General features: G+C 40.8%; 2 protein-coding genes across 4 annotated transcripts in view; one reads left to right on the top strand and one right to left on the bottom strand.

The window, feature by feature from the left end:
• The window catches only part of LOC307022902 (class I histocompatibility antigen, F10 alpha chain-like), a 455,191-nt gene that overhangs the window by 206,087 nt on the left and 226,485 nt on the right, over nucleotides 1-22,619 (top strand). The gene's annotated exons all lie outside the window — the stretch shown is intronic.
• The window catches only part of phf14 (PHD finger protein 14), an 85,978-nt gene that overhangs the window by 37,074 nt on the left and 26,285 nt on the right, over nucleotides 1-22,619 (bottom strand). For both annotated transcript variants that reach the window (XM_079655802.1, XM_079655803.1), the window contains exons 6-13: nucleotides 19,892-20,003; nucleotides 18,163-18,300; nucleotides 15,177-15,323; nucleotides 14,306-14,576; nucleotides 12,731-12,837; nucleotides 6,839-6,934; nucleotides 2,545-2,651; nucleotides 1,869-2,000 (exon numbers count right to left, since the gene is read on the bottom strand). In XM_079655802.1, the coding sequence (XP_079511928.1) occupies nucleotides 1,869-2,000; nucleotides 2,545-2,651; nucleotides 6,839-6,934; nucleotides 12,731-12,837; nucleotides 14,306-14,576; nucleotides 15,177-15,323; nucleotides 18,163-18,300; nucleotides 19,892-20,003 (1,110 nt within the window). The remainder of the gene's footprint in view (nucleotides 1-1,868; nucleotides 2,001-2,544; nucleotides 2,652-6,838; nucleotides 6,935-12,730; nucleotides 12,838-14,305; nucleotides 14,577-15,176; nucleotides 15,324-18,162; nucleotides 18,301-19,891; nucleotides 20,004-22,619) is intronic.

The raw sequence follows: 22,619 nt of genomic DNA, 5'->3' as shown, positions 1-22,619 counted from the left end.
CCATGTCTAAGTGTCTCTGTGTCTAAGTGTCTCCATGTCTAAGTGTCTCCATGTCCAAGTGTCTCCGTGTCTAAGTGTCTCCGTGTCTAAGTGTCTCCATGTCTAAGTGTCTCCATGTCTAAGTGTCTCCATGTCTAAGTGTCTCTGTGTCTAAGTGTCTCCATGTCTAAGTGTCTCCATGTCTAAGTGTCTCCATGTCTAAGTGTCTCGGTGTCCAAGTGTCTCCGTGTCTAAGTTTCTCCGTGTCTAAGTGTCTCCGTGTCTCCATATCTAAGTGTCTCCATGTCTAAGTGTCTCCATATCTAAGTGTCTCCATGTCTATGTGTCTCCATATATAAGTGTCTCCATATCTAAGTGTCTCCATATCTATGTGTCTCCATATCTAAGTGTCTCCATGTCTCCATATCTAAGTGTCTCCATGTCTCCATATCTAAGTGTCTCTTTGTCTCCATATCTAAGTTTCTAAGTGTCTCCATATATAAGTGTCTCCATAACTAAGTGTCTCCATGTCTATGTGTCTCCATATCTAAGTGTCTCCATGTCTAAGTGTCTCCGTGTCTAAGTGTCTCTGTGTCTAAGTGTCTCCGTGTCTAAGTGTCTCCATGTCTAAGTGTCTCCATATCTAAGTGTCTCCATGTCTATGTGTCTCCATATATAAGTGTCTCCATATCTAAGTGTCTCCATATCTATGTGTCTCCATATCTAAGTGTCTCCATATCTAAGTGTCTCCATGTCTCCATATCTAAGTGTCTCTTTGTCTCCATATCTAAGTTTCTAAGTGTCTCCATATATAAGTGTCTCCATGTCTATGTGTCTCCATATCTAAGTGTCTCCATGTCTATGTGTCTCCATGGCTATGTGTCTCCATATATAAGCGTCTCCATATCTCCATATCTAAGTGTCTCCATATCTAAGTTTCTAAGTGTCTCCATATCTACGTGTCTCCATGTCTAAGTATCTCCATATCTAAGTGTCTCCATGCCTCCATATCTAAGTGTCTCCATTTCTACGTGTCTCCATATCTAAGGGTCTCTGTGTCTCCGTGTCTCCATGTCTAAGTATCTCCATATCTAAGTGTCTCCATGCCTCCATATCTAAGTGTCTCCATTTCTACGTGTCTCCATATCTAAGGGTCTCTGTGTCTCCATATCTAAGTGTCTCCATTTCTACGTGTCTCCATGTCTCCATGTCTAAGTATCTCCATATCTAAATGTCTCCGTGTCTCCATGTCTAAGTATCTCCATATCTAAGTGTCTCCATGCCTCCATATCTAAGTGTCTCCATTTCTAAGTATCTCCATATCTAAATGTCTCCGTGTCTCCATGTCTAAGTATCTCCATATCTAAGTGTCTCCATGTCTCCATGTCTAAGTATCTCCATATCTAAATGTCTCCGTGTCTCCATGTCTAAGTATCTCCATATCTAAGTGTCTCCATGCCTCCATATCTAAGTGTCTCCATTTCTAAGTATCTCCATATCTAAGTGTCTCCATGTCTCCATGTCTAAGTATCTCCATATCTAAATGTCTCCGTGTCTCCATGTCTAAGTATCTCCATATCTAAGTGTCTCCATGCCTCCATATCTAAGTGTCTCCATTTCTAAGTATCTCCATATCTAAATGTCTCCATGTCTCCATGTCTAAGTATCTCCATATCTAAGTGTCTCCATGTCTCCATGTCTAAGTATCTCCATATCTAAATGTCTCTGTGTCTCCATTTCTCCATGTCTAAGTATCTCCATACCTCCATATCTAAGTGTCTAAGTGTCTCCATTTCTACGTGTCTCTGTGTCTCCATATCTAAGGGTCTCTGTGTCTCCGTGTCTCCATATCTAAGTGTCCCCATTTCTACGTGTCTCCATGTCCTCACCAGTAGCTGTTCTTGGTCTTCTTGGGCATGCGTGTGAGAGGGGGCTCCAGGCAGCCCAGGTGGTAGTACAGCTTGCAGGTGTCACACAGAACCAGCAGGTGTTGGTCCTGGTTCTTCTTACAGATGCCACAACTGCAGGAACACATGAAGGCATTGAGCTGACGAGTTGGTCCAGAGGAACTGACGATAAGTGAAGATGCAGAAGTAAAATAGCAAGAAACGTGTTCCATGGTGCTCGAAGAACAGCTGGTGAAGGGTCATTAAGAAAGAGAATGTTTAATCCTATAAAGAAGGGTTTTAGACATGATTTGAGACACAGCAGTGGTGTCCTTGTGTCAGTGGGGACCAGAACAATCAATCACACATATTCTATTTCTTGCAAACCTTGAGGAAAAGGCTAAAATCATCGTAACACACATCAGAAACTACTCACATGTTTTACAACTAAACACTAGTTTTTCCAGGACCAGCTTAGTCACTGTACTCTACACCGCTCGGTTTGTTTGTGTGTCTGTCTGTCCTTGGGTGGCCTATATTCACTTGATCATTTAACCTTCTGTGTGTGTGTGTGTGTGTGTGTGTGTGTGTGTGTGTGTGTGTGTGTGTGTGTGTGTGTGTGTGTGTGTGTGTGTGTGTGTGTGTGTGTGTGTGTGTGTGTGTGTGTGTGTGTGTTCACCTGTAGAGTATAGCTGGCAGACTGGAGGCCTTCCCTGTGGTTCCTCCCTCCTTCTTGCTGGGCTTCCTTTCCTTTGGGGCTTTCAGAACAGCAGGGGTGTTCAGTTTCTAAAAATAAATAAAAAAGGCACAAATGATTTCAGGGTACAGCTATGACGGACACTTTGGTGGGCTCCACATGTTTTGTTTTTTATTTGCAAATGCTGACTCATTCCACATTTAAGGACCACCCCCATTAAAGTGTGGATTCATCCGGTTGTGGTACTCCCACATTAGAAAACATGACATAAAAATAATTGAGTATTTCCTCTTTTTTTGTGCAACGAATCCACGTTTTATCTCCCAAACTCCACCAGAGCAGAGGGACACTGCAGGGGGATTCTGTTGCCAAAGTCACAGTCAGAGTTTCCTCCAGGTGACAAGTCGTTATCGAGCAGCTGCTTTGTGTTGGACAGAGTTTGGACTAGTCCAGATAAAGTTCTTCCCTCGCAGCTGAACAGAGAGGAACCTGTTGTACGGCAGGTGAAATAAACTGCCTGTATCTCAGGTGCATTTCTGCCAGGCGGGTTAATTAGAAAACTTATCTGTCAGGGCTGAGTCTGTCACTAAACAGAGGAGCCTTCTCCCCGAGGAGGAAGCTGTAATCTGGGCTCTTGATAGAGAGGGAGGCTACATTCTGCCTATCTGCTCAGCTGGACTTCAGTCTGCCTGCATGCAGACACCACAAAGTGTCTCTGCTGCCGATACGGAGCTATCAACACGTTAAACAAGCCTTATCAGACAGATGGAGAAGTTTAGAGATTATAAACAGTGAGAGGAAACAGCTTTAAGGCTTTCAGCTGCAGAGTCCTCGGGGAAAAGAGAAACATCACAACATGTCAGACTGCCCACTTTTACAAGTATTCAATACAGGAAAAACAAGCTGTGGCACAAAGCGTTCTGCTCAGGGACATTTGCTTCATAATTATCTGAGGACCACTACTCAGGGTCTATGCAGGAGTCCTGGAGTCACATGGAGACCTTTAAAGACCTTTTTGAGACCCTCTCATACATTTTAAGACCTCATCTCCACTTTGAGTTTTAACCGGTTACCTTGGCGACACACTTCACCTCACATTGACTATATACAGTATTGATTGTCCTTCCTCCTTATCTTCCAACCATTTGGACGCAGACTTGCATTTCCCCATAACGATGTTTTAACAACCGGCGTAAACAGACCTTCACGCGCTATCAAGCAGTGAGCGTGCGATGTCCTGTTCAGATGACGACAAATCCAACGGGATGCCATAAATAAAGTACACAGAATCACACTACACAATGATTACATTCAGGCAGACTGTAGAATACAACCTCTTTGGACCATTTATATACTTATTGGAAACAAGATACAAAATGTAACACCTTGGAAAATGCCCTTTAATACTTCAATAGCCTTCATTTTCGCTAAATTGATTTATCAACTTTTAATACTTCTGAAGACCCCGCGGACCCCCTGACTAATCCTCCTGACTTCTTACACCTATGTATGTGTTGCTTACTCAGGTGCATGCATGTTTGGGGGTTCTGAGATCCAGAATGTTTTCTCCCATAAATCTGACTTTTTCTCAAAATGTAGACTTTTTTTCCTCTGAATTCTGAAAATCTGAAATGTTTGAATTATGATTTATTTTTTCACCTGAATTACTTTTTTTTCAAGATATTGATTTTTCCCCCCAGAATGACTTTCATTTTTTTCTCAGAAATCTGAATATTAATAAAATAATGGCTCGTCAGAATTTACTTTTTTCAAATAATTCTTACTATTTTTTTTCTCCAATAATTATGACTCACTTCCAAAACTCTATTTTATTTTTTGATTTTAGAATTATTACTTTTTTTTTTTTTAATTTTTACTTTTCCGAGATTTCAGATATTTTTTTAATCAGGATTCAAATTTCTTTCAGAATTGTGCATTTTTAAATAAATGTTGACTTTTTTCCCACATTTATGACTTTTGTCTGAATTCTGATTTTATTCCAAAATTTTGATTTTTTTCTCCAAATTATGACTTTATTTTTTATGTTGACTTTTTTCCATATTTCGGACTTTCTTCAACTTTTTGAATTTTTTTACAGGAAAAATGAAGTAGAATAGGAATAACACATTTACTCTGAGAAAATGTGAAGTATGTTGGAACTGAAATTGGAAGAGCTGTGCAATGGTCATAAATGAGCCTCTACAGTTTGGATTGAATGTAAATATATTTAAATGTAATTGTATAATATGTTTCTATTGTCTTAATTCTTTTATATATTCTTTTGTGAAGCATTTTTAATTTGCCTTTTTGAAATACGCTTTAGCAGTTTGAGCCTCATGGCATTTTATGAAGGAGCTGGAAAGTAACTTTTTTTTTGGTGAAGTTGGCAGGAGTAAACTTCCAGCAGCTTCCAGAACAAAAGCCCTGAGTTGGTACTGGAAGAAGGATGACAGTCCCAGCACGGGACATCAATAATTCCTGCAAATGGCCGCGCAGGATGACAAATAGGAGATGAAGAAGTGGCAGATAGACGGCACAAAAGCATGCGCTGCGGTGACTGATGCTGCTACTTAAATGGTGCGTGTTCATAATTAGGTGATTTATTGCCTCGTTTCAGAGTCACCGCCAGTCTCCTGCCACTTCCTGTCCACTGTGCCGTCGCATTAACATCTTCTGACCATTTATCTGCACGCCTCATACTTTTAATAAGGCTTTTTTATGGATCCAGCAGGTACTTATACACATAAAACCCCAAAGGAGTGACTGCACCGTCTGCTGCACCGCGGCGGGAAAACATAAATATTCATATGTAACTTTAAGGGTTAAAAAAGAGAGAATCTTTACATCATATTTGAGCTCAAGATGATAACGTTTTAAAAGAACATGCTGTAAAATATAATGGCCTGTTCAGTTTATTACAATTAAACGATTACACGATCCTTACATTTAACCTGTGTGAAAAGACTGATATTATTCTCATCGTCGTCAGATTAAGGAACAGCTGTGTGCGTCACTCTTTAGTGTCCCCTGCTCTCGCAGCTGTGTGCGTCACTTTTTAGTGTCCCCTGGTCTCCGTTGTGTTTTGAGCTTCTTGCAGCGTTTGGTTTCTGCAGCTTTTAGTAAACGCTGTGCATGTTTCCTCAAGTTGCTGAATGAGTGTTATATATATATATATAAATATATATATATATGTGTGTGTATGTGTATATATATATATAAATAAAACTGGATTATATAGATCACTACTCTAACTCGATTTAGTCTGCAGAAGGTATATTGTTTCCATGTTTCTACGAAAGTCACAACAAGAGCAAAAGTGGTCCCAGGAAAGATCCTTGTGGAACCCCATATTTAATGTACTATAATCTATCTATGTAGTGTCTCTACTGGGACATGTCTCCATGCTTTAATGTTCAGAAAGCTCTTTATTCTTCTCGTCCTGCCTGTGCTGCAGCACCTCTTTCCACCCTCTGTTGTGTTCTCTAAATGCTGCATCTGTTGTGAAGTAGCTGAAGATGTTTCTTCATTTGGAACATTTGTGTTTTTATATCTGCATCCTTTCTGAAGCGGCAGCGAGTGTCTCCTGATGGGAGAGTTTTTTGAGGGGATTTTTCCCTTTAAAAGGCTTAAAGCGACTTTTAATATGAAGTGTATTACAGAGAGAGAAAAAATAAGCTCTCAGTGTAATTTTGTAGATTGCAATTTACGATTAATAAATGCCCCATCACCCTTGGCAATTGGTTGCCATAGTAACAAGAAGCGGGAGACGGCTTTCACTTCCCCGCCGAGAAACAACGGGTCAGTTAGTGCAAAAATAAAAGAGCATTTCTTTTAATAAAAGCAGCTTTCCAGACTGCATTATCACCCTGCTGTTCACCATCAAAGTCTGAATAACTCTCCATCACACAGCGCTGGAAATGAACAATATAATGTGTTTGAGTAAAAAGTGTGTGTGTGTGTGTGTGTGTGTGTGTGTGTGTGTGTGTGTGTGTGTGTGTGTGGTACAATAGGGGGGTGGAGGTGAGGGTAGTGTGTTTGTGTGTGTGTGTGTGTGTGTGTGTGTGTGTGTGTGTGTGTGAGAGTGTGAGTGTGAGTGTGTGTGTGGAGGGTAAAGTAGGGGGGTGGAGGTTGTGTGTGTGAGTGTGAGTCTGTGTGAGAGAGTGGGTGTGGGGGGGTTGATGGTGGTGGTAATGTGGTAATGTGTGTTTGTACGTGCGCGCGCGCGCGCGTGCGTGCGTGCGTGCGTGCGTGCGTGTGTGTGTGTGTGTGTGGTTACCTGTCCCATGATGTCCCCCAGCAGAGTCCACACAGCCTGGCCCTCACTGCGCAGATCTCCGTTCACATTCAGCAGCTCCTCCAGAGACTCACAAAGCTGCAGGGGGAAAAACACACATACATATATATTATAAATCATGAGTTATAAAGATTACTAACAGTTTACTCTGCAAAAAGTATTTTGTATCCAAGTTTCTACGAATTTCACAACAACAACAAAAAGTGGTCCCAGGACAGATCCTTGTGGAACCCCGTATTTAATTTAATATGATCTAAACATAACACGCAAAGTAAGGAAATGTGTCTTTGGTTTATTATTGCTTTGTTGTAACAATGCTTCTTGGAGATTTATCACGTTTTTCATGTTTGCAACCCACAGACTCAGCTCTGCTGCTCATCCCACAAATGCTTGTTCCTCACAAATTTGGCCCCATTTGAAAGGTAAATAAACAGGCTTTCCAACGGTATAAGATGTATTGCCAAGAAGCATTGTTAAAACAAAGAAATAATCTACCAAACACACATTTCCTTTCTTTTCGTGTTAAGTTTATGAATGTAGTGTCTCTACTGGGACATGTCTCCATGCTTTAATGTTCAAAAAGCTCTTTATTTTTCTCATACTGCCTGTGCTGCAGCACCTCTTTCCACCCTCTGTCTGAATTAAGGTCATAGATACGTAGATTGATGAACTTCAACTTACAGAAAACTTGTTTCCATACGCAGAGGAATGTAGAGTTGTATGTAAGACTATGCCGCGAACACAACAGCAAGTATAAGCCTAGCTGTATGCATTGTGATTCCTCCCTCTAACAATATGTTTTTTAAATGAGATCCAAGATGAAGCTCTGGTTTCACTTTAGTGCTGTTAATGTTCGTTTGCTCGATGTGCTTCCCATCTGAACAGTGGAGGAACTAAAGCACAGACCCTGCTGGTTTCATGAAGGGCAGGTAACAGTGAACAATGGTCTGATAAGAAGCTTCTCCCTGCTTTGGTTTGCTCACGGTCACAGAGTAGTGTTAGGAGTCAGTCTGTCTGTAACCTGGCTTTATACATGCAGGTGAAACGATCAAATTCAAATGTTTTATTGTCAGATGCACGAAGCTACAGTGTAGAAATGGCAATGGCATTCTTCTGACCTGAGCTCCTCCAACAATGCAACACATCTATGAACCTGTAAATAGAATATGATATGCACAAGAACAGAATATGAAATTAAATAATGTACATTAAAGGTGGGGTAGGTGAGAATGGAGAAGCCAGCTCGAGTGCGCTAGAATTAGAAAATACACAACTGGAAAAAATCTGCCCCTTCCTCACAGAGCCCCTCCTCCAACACACACGAACGCGCACATGACCAATGAGGGAAGAGGTCAGTTTGTGCACAGATGGAAGGCTGACAGGCAGGTAGGCCATCCAGTTACTTTAGCCGGCTCAGATGATTGGTCGTACTTTTTACAGCGCCACGGCTTCCACAGATGACATTTTTTTATGGATTTCTTGTCAAAGCATTTCAGATATTCATTGCTATCGGGATGTTAAGAGCATTCCATGGAATATAACAACAAGTGTTTCTGAAGTGAATTACCTACCCCACCTTTAAGACAAAATTAAATACGGTTTATTGCGGTGATAACTATTTATATAAATAAGTAGATTGCAAGATGACAAACAGATGAATGTTGATGGGGGCACTTTACAGAGTTCAGGTGTTTAGCAGTCTTATGGCCTGAGGGATGAAACTGTCCCTGAGTCAGTTACAGCGTGCAGTAGTACAGCAGGTGAACCTTTGAACCCTGTGTTTAATGTGAACACTTCCTCTGGTCTGCAGAGTAAACCTTGTACTGGTTTCTGCCGCCATCCATCAGTCAGAGTCTCTCCTCTAATGACGTTCCTCCGCTGGCATTTCCCCCCAAGGCCAAAGTCACGTGAGAGCAAGTGAAGCAGCGCAATTAGCAACACACACTCCATTAATAACGCTTAACACGCACGGCAGAAGACTGAACGCAACATTAACCGTGGTGACTTTTACTCCGCTGCTGTTTCCCCGCTCGTGTTGACAGATGGAGGTCACATGTTGGATGAGAGGTGTCTAACGTGGGACACACTGAGCGGCGCAGGTAACAAATGAAGTGAGGCTGCACAATTAATCAAAATTGTATCGGGATCGCAAAATGGACGAGTGTTATAATCAAATAACAGGGAGTACGATGTTTGTGAGAGGCTAAAGATGTGTTTGAATAAAGTCATGTGAAATAGACTTTGAAGGTCCCCTCTCATCCTCTTCTTCATCAATACATCACAGGTCTCAGATATATCCAGAGCCTGTCTCTGATTGGCTGAAACACCAAACAGATCATTGCAGCATTACCCATAATCCCCTCTGTTTCAGCCCTGTTTCCAAAGTGCTGATTCTCTGTCTGTTACTTTAGATGAAAATAAGGAGCCCCTCCCCACGCCCCTCTGAGAGACATTTGGTTACAAAAAACACAATGGAGCTCTAGAGGAGATTCAGGTGATAAGGGGGGGGGGGGGGTTACCTTGGTTGCTGATTGGTTAATGGTTACACAAGACAAAACATCGTTATGACATCATCAAGTGGCCAAAATCTGATCAGCTCATTTTCAGACAGGTTTTTATAGAAATGGATCAAAAAGAGAGAGAATCTCAGAGGGGACACATGTTGATGTAGAAGAGACATGGAGAAGAGGGGACACATGTTGATGTAGAAGAGACATGAAGAAGAGGGGACACATGTTGATGTAGAAGAGACATGGAGAAGAGGGGACACATGTTGATGTAGAAGAGACATGAAGAAGAGGGGACACATGTTGATGTAGAAGAGACATGAAGAAGAGGGGACACATGTTGATGTAGAAGAGACATGAAGAAGAGGGGACACATGTTGATGTAGAAGAGACATGAAGAAGAGGGGACACATGTTGATGTAGAAGAGACATGGAGAAGAGGGGACACATGTTGATGTAGGAGAGACATGGAGAAGAGAAGACACATGTTGATGTAGAAGAGACATGGAGAAGAGGGGACACATGTTGATGTAGAAGAGACATGAAGAAGAAGGGACACATGTTGATGTAGAAGAGACATGGAGAAGATGGGACACATGTTGATGTAGAAGAGACATGGAGAAGAGGGGACACATGTTGATGTAGAAGAGACATGGAGAAGAGGGGACACATGTTGATGTAGAAGAGACATGGAGAAGAGGGGACACATGTTGATGTAGAAGAGACATGAAGAAGAGGGGACACATGTTGATGTAGAAGAGACATGGAGAAGAGGGGACACATGTTGATGTAGAAGAGACATGAAGAAGAGGGGACACATGTTGATGTAGAAGAGACATGAAGAAGAGGGGACACATGTTGATGTAGAAGAGACATGAAGAAGAGGGGACACATGTTGATGTAGAAGAGACATGGAGAAGAGGGGACACATGTTGATGTAGAAGAGACATGAAGAAGAGGGGACACATGTTGATGTAGAAGAGACATGGAGAAGAGGGGACACATGTTGATGTAGAAGAGACATGAAGAAGAGGGGACACATGTTGATGTAGAGGAGACATGGAGAAGAGGGGACACATGTTGATGTAGAAGAGCCATGAAGAAGAGGGGACACATGTTGATGTAGAAGAGACATGAAGAAGAGGGGACACATGTTGATGTAGAAGAGACATGAAGAAGAGGGGACACATGTTGATGTAGAAGAGACATGAAGAAGAGGGGACACATGTTGATGTAGAAGAGACATGAAGAAGAGGGGACACATGTTGATGTAGAAGAGACATGAAGAAGAGGGGACACATGTTGATGTAGAAGAGACATGGAGAAGAGGGGACACATGTTGATGTAGAAGAGACATGGAGAAGAGGATTTTGCAGAATATATTGGCAAGAAATCTTCAAGAGATTGAACAGAGCAATCAGAGAGAATCCAGTCTTTGTCCAGTCTGTCTCGACCTTCAGGCAGCTGCTGGCTCCACTTCGTCCGGTCCTCTCCCAGTTATCCGTTGCAATGTCCAGGTCCCTCATGTCAAGCTTTACGACATCCTTGAAGTGCAGCAGTGGTCGTCCTCTGCCTCTGGAACCAGCGCTCAGCTCGCTGTATAAGATGTCCTTTGGCAGGCGGCCGTCTGGCATCCTGCGAAGGTGACCGAGCCACCGCAGCCTCCTGACCTTCAGTGTTTGAAACATTGACTTGCTGCCCGTGCGCACCAGCACCGCCTCGTTCGTGACCTTGTCCCGCCATGTGATCCAGAGGATGTTGCGCAGGCACCGCATGTGAAAAGCATTTAGCTCTCTTTTGTGCCGCGCGTAAGTTGACCACGCCTCGGAACCATACAGCAGGACGCTGACCAAGCAGCATTGGTAGATGCGTGTCTTAGTGCGCTCGGTGAGGTATTTGTTGCTCCAGGCTCTTGAGCGCAAACGACTGAAAGACGTTGCGGCTTTGCCGATACGAGTCTGGATCTCCTTAACTAGCGACAGGTCATTGCTGATTGTTGAGCCAAGATACGTGAACTGGTCAACAGTCTCCAGCACATGCTCATTCAATGTTAAAGGTGCCAGAAAACAATATTTCTGTTCATCAAAAACTGTATAAAATAAAGAAATATTTAGATTTGTTTTGACTTTTCTAGATTTAGCTTTTTATTAGATTGAGATTTTTGGGGGATTTAAATGTTCTTTTTAAATTACATTTAATTTGTATTAAAATACTTTTTGGGGATTTAAATTCAACATTTTCAATTTATAAATATTAATTTCTTTATATATTTTTTGATTTATATATTTTTTACTCCAGAACAATGAGCATCAAACAGAGCGTCAGACGGCAGAGACAGCTTTGTTTTTACTAGGGCTGTTAAACGATCAAATTGTTTAGTCAGATTAATCACAGCTTAAACATTCATTAATCAGTAAAATCAACATTCAAACTATGTCCAAAATATGCCATTTCTTTATGTATATTGTGGGAATGGAAAGATAAATGAAAGAAGGCGGATATATCCATTTAACATACAGTATGTTTATTATAACATTGTTCTGTGTGTCAGAATGAAAGACAGCCCACACACCTATCACTCATCAAACCGTGGGGTCTTATTTCATTACGTGTTGATTTCTATCAACACGTAATGTTGTATCGATGTATAGAGATGTACTACAGCAAAAGTATTCTCCGTCGGGACTTCCTGCAACAACACCACGCCGTTATCTTGATTCTGATTGGCCAGAAGACATTATCAAAGATGTTCTATTGAGAAGACGATCACTACCTGACAAAAGTTTTCAAAACCGTTTCTAGTCTTCAGTATTTCGAGACAAGTGGCTACTGAAATCAATCTGACTAACTGCTGTCTGTGTGATTTACTCCGCGAGTTGGCGGACTTTATTTAGCTTACTTTAACATCATTGTTCATGGTGGGGCTAAGGTGGGGCTAAGGTGGGGCTAAGGGGGGGCTAAGCCATTTCTTGGTATGGCTGTAGCCGACCCCAGCGATGCCACTGGTGGGATGTATGGGGCGGGCCATTCTGCACATGCGTTAAATGCGTTAAATATTTTTAAAAATGTATTACCGCCGTTAACGCGATAATTTTGACAGCATTCGTTTTTACGGATCATTATTATGGGATGGATGTCCGGAGGTAGGCTGACACTGAAACTGAGATTTATCCGTTTGTTAGAGGAAGGAAAGAAACCGTAACTCTGGATGTATTTGTTGTTCGAGGTCGCTATATGACTCAGCAGCTTTAAGACATTCAGATGTTTTTCTTCTTATGTATATATTCATATTTGTATTTCATTCTTTGACGGAGCACATTCAGATGGTGATGACTGTGCATATTCTAATGTAATATAGTGTCCTCACCTTGTTGTACTCCACGTGCAGCTTCTCCTGCTCGCTCTCCAGCTTGTCTTTCAGGCTCTTCTGCTCCGAGATGTTGTCCTGGATCTGGATCATGCGCATGTTCCGCTCTGAATATCAATGGGACAAAAATCAATAGCACGATCACAATCAGCGTACAGGAAAACGCTCATGAGAGAGTGTACTGATGGCAGATAGGCTAACGGAGGAGGATCTCAAGGGCAGCGCCACGGCGTCATCACAGCCACTTATTGGGGGAGAAAACGACTTTATACGACATACACACAACGACTAAAACACTCAGTAAAGAGTTGAAGATATGCAGTGCAGAGATAACACTAAAAACTGTTGGTTACATTTACAATACCCAGACCATATTCGTTCACTTTGGCAGGAAAACGGTTATTTTTATAAAACGTGAATCAGATAAATAGTACCTGGAAATACTAGCTCACTGTTTTGTCGAACGTTATCTCACTCTCAAAGTGTTTCTCGTATGAAGGGGGAATAAGATGCAGGAATAAGTCCTAAACCTGGGAATGAGTCAGTATTTCATCCCTTCCTGTCCCCCTAGTCTGGAGGTCAATGGTTTTCTGAATGTGATTTTGGTTGTTATCCTGAAATAACAGATTTTAACGTTTTCTTCTCTCACATAAAATACGTCAGTAAATACCCCACTGGTGGATTTAAAAACAGCGGTTAAATTAGTCGACTAAATGTCATCAAGCCCAACATTAGCCTCCTTTAGCTTAGCGGTGGTGACGGGAAGTCATGTGACCGTGTTGTAGTTCCTTTATAGCCCAACATTAGCCTCCTTTAGCTTAGCGGTAGTGACGTGAAGTCATGTGACCGTGCTGTAGTTCCTTTATAGCCCAACATTAGCCTCCTTTAGCTTAGCGGTAGTGACGTGAAGTCATGTGACCGTGCTGTAGTTCCTTTATAGCCCAACGTTAGCCACCTTTAGCTTAGCGGTGGTGACGTGAAGTCATGTGACCGTGCTGTAGTTCCTTTATAGCCCAACATTAGCCTCCTTTAGCTTAGAGGTGGTGACGTGAAGTCATGTGACCGTGCTGTAGTTCCTTTATAGCCCAACATTAGCCTCCTTTAGCTTAGCGGTGGTGACGTGAAGTCATGTGACCGTGCTGTAGTTCCTTTATAGCCCAACATTAGCCTCCTTTAGCTTAGCGGTGGTGAAGTCATGTGACCGTGCTGTTGTTCCTTTATAGGCCAACATTAGCCTCCTTTAGCTTAGCGGTGGTGACGTGAAGTCATGTGACCGTGCTGTAGTTCCTTTATAGCCCAACATTAGCCTCCTTTAGCTTAGCGGTGGTGACGTGAAGTCATGTGACCGTGCTGTAGTTCCTTTATAGGCCAACATTAGCCTCCTTTAGCTTAGCGGCGGTGACGTGAAGTCATGTGACCGTGCTGTAGAGCCCTAATCTATGTCAGTATCATAGGCGTTTGTTTGACACAGAGGTTATTTTCTGCTATAATAAAAAATCAAAGAGAAATCCCATGCTGCCTTCAGGGTCCAACACAGAAAAACGACCCCCCTGTATCCCCCTGATGTTTCCTCACCCATGTAGTAGTTCACGAAGTCTGCAGTGAGCGCAGGTTGCTTGTGTTTCCTGCGGCCGTCCATGCTAGCGTTAGCATCCGACGTGTCCACGGGGAAGATGTCGGTGCTGATGCCCATAAGCTCCGCCTTCCTCATCAGTTTCCTGATGGCCGAGGCACTGGAGGTCAAAGGTCGCGGCAGCTTCTCTCGAGGAACCCAGGCCTGAGGACGGGTGTTTCTGGAGAGTTCTGCTTTGGCCCGATACTGCTGGAGGCGAGTGGTGATCCGGGCCTGGAAGACAGTTTTATAATATAATAAAACACAGTGCTTACTGTAACTGACTCAGGGACAGTTTCATCCCTCAGGCCATAAGACTGCTAAACACCTGAGCTCTGTAAAGTGCCCCGATAAACATTCATCTGTTTGTCATCTTGCAATCTACTTATTTATATAAATACTTATCACCGCAATAAACCGTATTTAATTTTGTCTTAAAGGTGGGGTAGGTAATTCACTTCAGAAACACTTTGTTATATTCCATGGAATGCTGTCAACATCCCGATAGCATTGAATACTCGATTCTGATTGGTCAACTTGGGGGGGGGGGGGGAAGTATTTTTTTTTTGGGAGAATTTTGACTTTTTATCATGATGACATTTTGGATTTCTGGGAATAAAGACAGAGAAAAAAAATTGAAATCTGACACTAATGTTAGAATTCTGAGATTTTCCCAAAAATAAAGTAAAATATTTTCTCAGAATTTTGACTTTTTTTTTTATCATGAGGACATTTCCTAATTCTGGGATTAAATTCTTTTTTTTTTTTTTGCCTAATCTGAGAATAATGTTAGAATTCTGAGATTGATATCTGTTCTGAATGCATTGATGTTACCTGAGCTTCAGGCGTGAGCTGCTTCTCTCTCTCCTGCAGAGAAACTTTACAGTAAGACTGAAGCGCCAGATAGTTCTTCCTCTTCCACTTCCTGTCGAAGCGGTCTGCGTGCTGTTTGCAGTACGCGAAGAACGGATCAGCGATATCCTGAAGAAACAAAAACAAATGCGAACATTAGTGATTACCAGAGGTGGGAAGTAGTGGAGTGGAAATACTTTGTTACCGTACTTAAGTACATGTTTCTGGTATCAGTACTTTACTTTTTACTTTGACTTCTTACATGTTGAACTCAAATACCTGTACTTTCTACTTCTTACATGTTGAACTCAAATACCTGTACTTTCTACTTCTTACATGTTGAACTCAAATACCTGTACTTTCTACTTCTTACATTTTGAACCCAAATACCTGTACTTTCTACTTCTCACATGTTGAACACAAATACCTGTACTTTCTACTTCTCACATGTTGAACCCAAATACCTGTACTTTCTACTTCTTACATTTTGAACCCAAATACCTGTACTTTCTACTTCTCACATGTTGAACACAAATACCTGAACTTTCTACTTCTTACATGTTGAACCCAAATACCTGTACTTTCTACTTCTCACATGTTGAACCCAAATACCTGTACTTTCTACTTCTTACATGTTGAACTCAAATACCTGTACTTTCTACTTCTTACATGTTGAACCCAAATACCTGTACTTTCTACTTCTTACATGTTGAACACAAATACCTGTACTTTCTACTTCTTACATGTTGAACTCAAATACCTGTACTTTCTACTTCTTACATGTTGAACCCAAATACCTGTACTTTCTACTTCTCACATGTAGAACACAAATACCTGTACTTTCTACTTCTTACATGTTGAACACAAATACCTGTACTTTCTACTTCTTACATGTTGAACACAAATACCTGTACTTTCTACTTCTTACATGTTGAACACAAATACCTGTACTTTCTACTTCTTACATGTTGAACTCAAATACCTGTACTTTCTACTTCTTACATGTTGAACACAAATACCTGTACTTTCTACTTCTCACATGTTGAACACAAATACCTGTACTTTCTACTTCTCACATGTTGAACTCAAATACCTGTACTTTCTACTTCTTACATGTTGAACTCAAATACCTGTACTTTCTACTTCTCACGTGTTGAACACAAATACCTGTACTTTCTACTTCTCACATGTTGAACTCAAATACCTGTACTTTCTACTTCTCACATGTTGAACACAAATACCTGTACTTTCTACTTCTTACATGTTGAACTCAAATACCTGTACTTTCTACTTCTTACATGTTGAACTCAAATACCTGTACTTTCTACTTCTCACATGTTGAACTCAAATACCTGTACTTTCTACTTCTCACATGTTGAACTCAAATACCTGTACTTTCTACTTCTCACATGTTGAACTCAAATACCTGTACTTTCTACTTCTTACATGTTGAACTCAAATACCTGTACTTTCTACTTCTTACATGTTGAACTCAAATACCTGTACTTTCTACTTCTTACATGTTGAACACAAATACCTGTACTTTCTACTTCTTACATGTTGAACCCAAATACCTGTACTTTCTACTTCTAACATGTTGAACACAAATACCTGTACTTTCTACTTCTTACATGTTGAACACAAATACATGTACTTTCTACTTCTTACATGTTGAACTCAAATACCTGTACTTTCTACTTCTTACATGTTGAACTCAAATACCTGTACTTTCTACTTCTCTCATTTTCCAAACAGGCTGGTTCCTTTAGTCTGAATGTGTGTTTGGTGGCGTGATCATTATTATTTCGAGTCATTGCGTGCCTATTGATTTGAACACGATCCGTGTATCCATCATTTCCTGGTCTTCTCTAAAGAAGAGGGACCAATTGAAACGTTGTCATGTTGCCGTTGGTCACCATGGAAACATTCATTAGCTAACAATGACATTATTGTTCTATTAATATAAAGGGAGGTCAGGTACTCTTTAAAACAGCTGCTAGTTATGGGTACTTTTTACTGAAGTACATTTCAAAGCCTCTTTACTTTGACTTGAGTAAAGAAGTTTAGTCAGTACTTCTACTTTCACCAGAGTATCTTTAAACACCAGTATCTGTACTTCTACTAAAGGATGTGTGTACTTCAACTTGAGTAAAGGATGTGTGTACTTCTACTTGAGTAAAGGATGTGTGTACTTCTACTTGAGTAAAGGATGTGTGTACTTCTACTTGAGGAAAGGATGTGTGTACTTCTACTTGAGTAAAGGATGTGTGTACTTCTACTTGAGTAAAGGATGTGTGTACTTCTACTTGAGTAAAGGATGTGTGTACTTCTACTTGAGTAAAGGATGTGTGTACTGTTGCCCTCTCTGGTCATTACAGCTTTTACTAAAGACACTTTATCACACAGTCATCTCTGTTCAAGTTTCAGGTCTCTCTCATCATGTAGCAGCTTCAGAGTAGATATGTCAATGAAAAACTGAAGTCCTCCTCCAACAGAGCAACATGAATATATACAGGACATAAAACAAACAAAATAGTGCAAGAGAATGTTTTTCGACGTGCAAGTGAATACAAATAAAGTCACAGGAGGAAAATACGAAAAGCAGAAGCAATTATTCTGGAGAAACGTTTGAACTTAAAAGAGGCCCCATCATGCTTTGTGCCCTTGTAACGCAGAGCTTGGACCCCCCTGTGCCCCCCCCCAGAAGAATACATCTATGATAATGCAGTGTTGTAACCCGGGCCACAGTTAACATAGATTCTTCTTTCAGTAATGAATTGAAACTAAGTTGCTGAAACAAATTTTGTGACTCAAACAAATCCCAACAAATATGAACAAAGTGTCTCAAAGGTTTCTGTGCATGTCAACGGTCTGCAAAGGCTAACATCCCTGTGTTCCCTCCAGATGTTATTGCTTTGGCGCCTAGACTTATTTCGTGTTCCCCCCCTGTGCAGGCAGCAGCGCTCACCTCCTCTGCAGCAGCCTCAGACAGGAGCCCCTCCCTCTGAGCACAGGTGACGTGGAAATAGGAGCGGCACATCCCGGCGTCGCAGCTGATGCAGACCCCGGTGCGGGAGAACCGAGCGTCCTCACAGAAACTGCATTCCTACAAGAAACACATGCAACAAGGAGGAGGTCAACACTGCTCCCCACAGACTTATGTGTACATTATGTCCTGCTGTATATCTTGTCACTGTACATTTGTAATTCAAAAAGTATATTTTCTACTTTTTTAAAATGCTATTCTATTTCTATTGAGAGGTTGATGTTGGAATGTTTATTATCCAATGCCTTGTCTTTTTATGATGCTGTAAATTGGGATCAATAAAGTACTTCTTATCTTCTCTTATACCAAGACCCTTCTTTATTTATAGCCCAGGAGTATGGTTAGGGGATAGGAGCCACAGCATTTCAGAATTCTGACTTTTTTTATTTATCATGAGGCAATTGAATAATTCTAGGATTTAAATCAGAGAAAATAATCTGAATTCTGAGAAAGAAAAAAAAAGGAAATCTGAGAATAATGTTAGAATTCAGAAGAAAAAATATGTACATTTTTCTCAGAATTCAGATTTTTTTTTTATCAAAATGAGGACATTTCATAATTCTTTGATTAAAGTCGGAGAAAAAAAATCTGAATTCTGAGATTTTTTTTTCGGAAAATCTGAGAATAATGTCAGAACTCGGATATTCTCCGAAAAAAAATAAACATAATTTGTTCTCAGAATTCTGGCTTTTTATCATAAGGATGACATTTCAAAATTCTAGGATTAAAATCAGAGAAAGAAAATCAGAATTTTGAGATTTCTTTTTATGAAAATCTGAGAATAGTCAGAGTTCTGAGATTGTTTCTCAGAATATTGGATTTAATCTAAAATAAAAAAAAAATCATCATTTTTTTCAGATCTAAAAAAGATTCACGTGTTGCCATAATTTTCTCTCGTCTTTTTGCCATGTTGTTTTACGCTGCTGCAAATTGGGATCAATAAAGTACTTCTGATCTTCTCTCACACCAGGACGGAGTATGGTTATGGGAAAGGGGCATTTCAGAATTCTGACTTTGTTATCATGAAGCAATTCTTGGATTTAAATCTGAGAAAATAATCTTGAATTCTGAAATATTTTTTAATCTGAGAATAATTTTAGAATTCTGAGATTTTCAGGGAAAAACAAGTAGTATTTTTTTCAGAATTGTGAAAAAAAAATGTCCATAATGAGGAAATTTCATAATTCTTGGATTAAAGTCAGAGAAAAACAAATCTGAGGTTTTTTTCTTTTTTTTTTGAAAATAGTCAGAATTCTGAGATTTTCTGAAAAAAAAAGTATAATTTTTTTCACAGAATTCTGACTTTTTATCATAATGATGACATTTAATAATTATTGGATTAAAGTCAAAGAACGAAAATCTGAATTCGAAGATTTCCTTTTTTTTTATGTGACAATTTTCAGAATTCTGAGATTTTCAGAATTCAGAATTTTGGATCTCGTTTCAAAACTCAAAAAAGTAAAAATCAATTATTGTCAGATCTATAAAAAAAAAATTCACGTGTTGCCATAATTTTCTCTCGTACAGGAAGGATAAATCCTAATCAATATTTGGGAATAAACACTAATAAAAAAGAGCTTCTAGTCGAAGGTTTTGAAAAGAGACTCGAAATGAACTCAGTGTTTTATCACCAGGTAAAAACAGAACTTGCCTTGGCTCCATATTTTGAATAATTCATCTCTGTGAGAGTCACCGGTCGCAGTTTATCGATGTCTCCGAACGCCACTCCGGGAACGTAGAGCGCACAAACCACATGCACCCATCTGTGAGTGAAGAGGGAGAACAGCAAATAACACATTAGTATGAAAAGCCTGTCCTGAAAGTATTTTAAAAAAAAGGTGACATTCAAAACGTGTCGATGCTCGGTCAGTGATTTCAAGAGAAGCCATTAAATTGATTAAAATCTGTAGGCTGTGTTTATTTCTGCATTTAGCGTGCGTGCAGACAATAAGAAAACTTCATATCGAGAAGCTGCAGAGAGTTGCTGAGACACTTGAAAAAGAAAAATGGATTCATAGATTCATGCAGCTCCAGACTGCAGCTCCACTTTGGTGTGACACAATTTCAAATGCGGACTTTAGGGAAGAGAATCCGAAGTCCAATATAAAGATATCCATCTCCAGCAAGCAGCCGCTTCACACTTTAATTTGCTGTGTTTTTCATGCTCTAGTGAAGTAGTAAATTCGGGTGCAGCCTGGCTGAGGAGCACTATCAGCGATAACGTGGCTGAAGTCTCCACGCTTCACATAACACACTCTTTTCTCTCTTCTCTCCCCCCTCTATCGCTGCTCTCCCTCCATCCTCTGCCAGCTCTCTCTCTTTAATCCAACTTCCCTTTCTCTACTCTTCTGAGTGTATGTACCATTTACAATGCACATAGTATTGCCTTCAGCATTTCAACCAGCTGAGGTCATTGGGTGGTATAGAAAGGTGCAGGGATGACATATTTCTGTGCTGGTCCTTGAAGGCATCATCTACCCTGGTCCAATGGGATCTCTCCATGTGATTTTGGATTATTGCAGAAAATAATCAGAATAATCTCCATATATTAACACCACTTTATGATTTCTGAAGTAAAAAGCTAATGTTGGGCTATAAAGGAACTACAGCATGGTCACATGACTTCACCACCGCTAAGCTAAAGGTGGCTAATGTTGGGCTATAAAGGAACTACAGCACGGTCACATGACTTCAAGTCACCGCCGCTAAGCTAAAGGAGGCTAATGTTGGGCTATAAAGGAACTACAGCACGGTCACATGACTTCAAGTCACCACCGCTAAGCTAAAGGAGGCTAATGTTGGGCTATAAAGGAACTACAGCACGGTCACATGACTTCACGTCACCACCGCTAAGCTAAAGGAGGCTAATGTTGGGCTATAAAGGAACTACAGCACGGTCACATGACTTCACGTCTCCGCCGCTAAGCTAAAGGAGGCTAATGTTGGGCTATAAAGGAACTACAGCACGGTCACATGACTTCACGTCACCACCGCTAAGCTAAAGGAGGCTAATGTTGGGCTATAAAGGAACTACAGCACGGTCACATGACTTCAAGTCACCACCGCTAAGCTAAAGGAGGCTAATGTTGGGCTATAAAGGAACTACAGCACGGTCACATGACTTCACGTCACCACCGCTAAGCTAAAGGTGGCTAATGTTGGGCTATAAAGGAACTACAGCACGGTCACATGACTTCAAGTCACCACCGCTAAGCTAAAGGAGGCTAATGTTGGGCTATAAAGGAACTACAGCACGGTCACATGACTTCACGTCACCGCCGCTAAGCTAAAGGAGGTGAAGGATTATTTGAATTATTTGAAGTATTAAAGTAACGTGGTATGACAGGAAAGTTAAATCTGGTATATTCCTTTTAATGCCACCTTATTTATATTCATGTGTGTTAAATTAGAAAGGACAAAGTATCTTTTCCCTCCCCCAATATATTGAGGTGAAGTCCTTGTGTATGGAGAGAGAGGTGAGAAGGGGACACCATATTTGGGAATAGTGCCAGACGCTGGAATGTTTTCCTCGTAAAAGAAGGGTGTGCGTGACACAATCTTGTAGCAGATGTGTATGTGTTTTCATTGAAGTAAATATAAGTGCTACAGGATTACTGGTCAACTATACCTCTGTTCTTATTCTTTCATGTGTGGGTACTAAATGGCTACAAACATTGTGGAGAAATTAGCTTAAACATCTTTTATTACTCTATATGAAATAGAAGCAGTTTTTATGCCAGGGACGAGAGAGGTGGGGGAGGGACACATTCCGAAGAGGTTCAGCAGGTCAATTGTCAGGGGAATCGACTTGTTTTCAATAGAGGTGTGTGGTTAGTTACTTTGTGTTAATAATAGCAGTATGTGTAAAGGAAGCTGGAAATATACAATGTGAAACCTTTTATTTGAAGTAAAGATGTGAACAATAGCTCAAACAAATGGAAGGGCCATAGGTAAGCCTGTGTGAAGTTTGACTATTTGAAAAGCATCTCTAATACTGCTTAAGAGCATAGGTAATGTGTTCCTCGTTGTTATTGATATGAAAGTAATTAACATGTATTACGTATATTTAGCCAACTATAACAACTATATCTTAAAACATACTTTTAACTTGTGTGTGGCAGTCAGGAGGCGGGAAGATGGACTCAGGGACAAAGGGCCATAAAGGAGATGTGTGTGTGCTGGCTACAAGCTGCTGTGTCGCACTGATTGGGTGCGACAGGCCATGTGTTGGTCTCTGCCAATAAGATGACCTCTTGGGGAAAGCACGTACACCTCCTCCTCCTGTGTTTTAGTATGAAAGCCTGTGTTTTCCTTTGGTTCGCGCTCTTGTTTTTCACCGGCCGTTCCTGAGACCTGTCTCCCACGGGGGGTAGAACCTG

Source organism: Notothenia rossii (assembly GCF_949606895.1).
Source record: "Notothenia rossii genome assembly, chromosome: 10".
Taxonomy (NCBI): Eukaryota; Metazoa; Chordata; class Actinopteri; order Perciformes; family Nototheniidae; genus Notothenia; species Notothenia rossii.
This window is presented reverse-complemented; position numbering and strand designations above follow the sequence as displayed.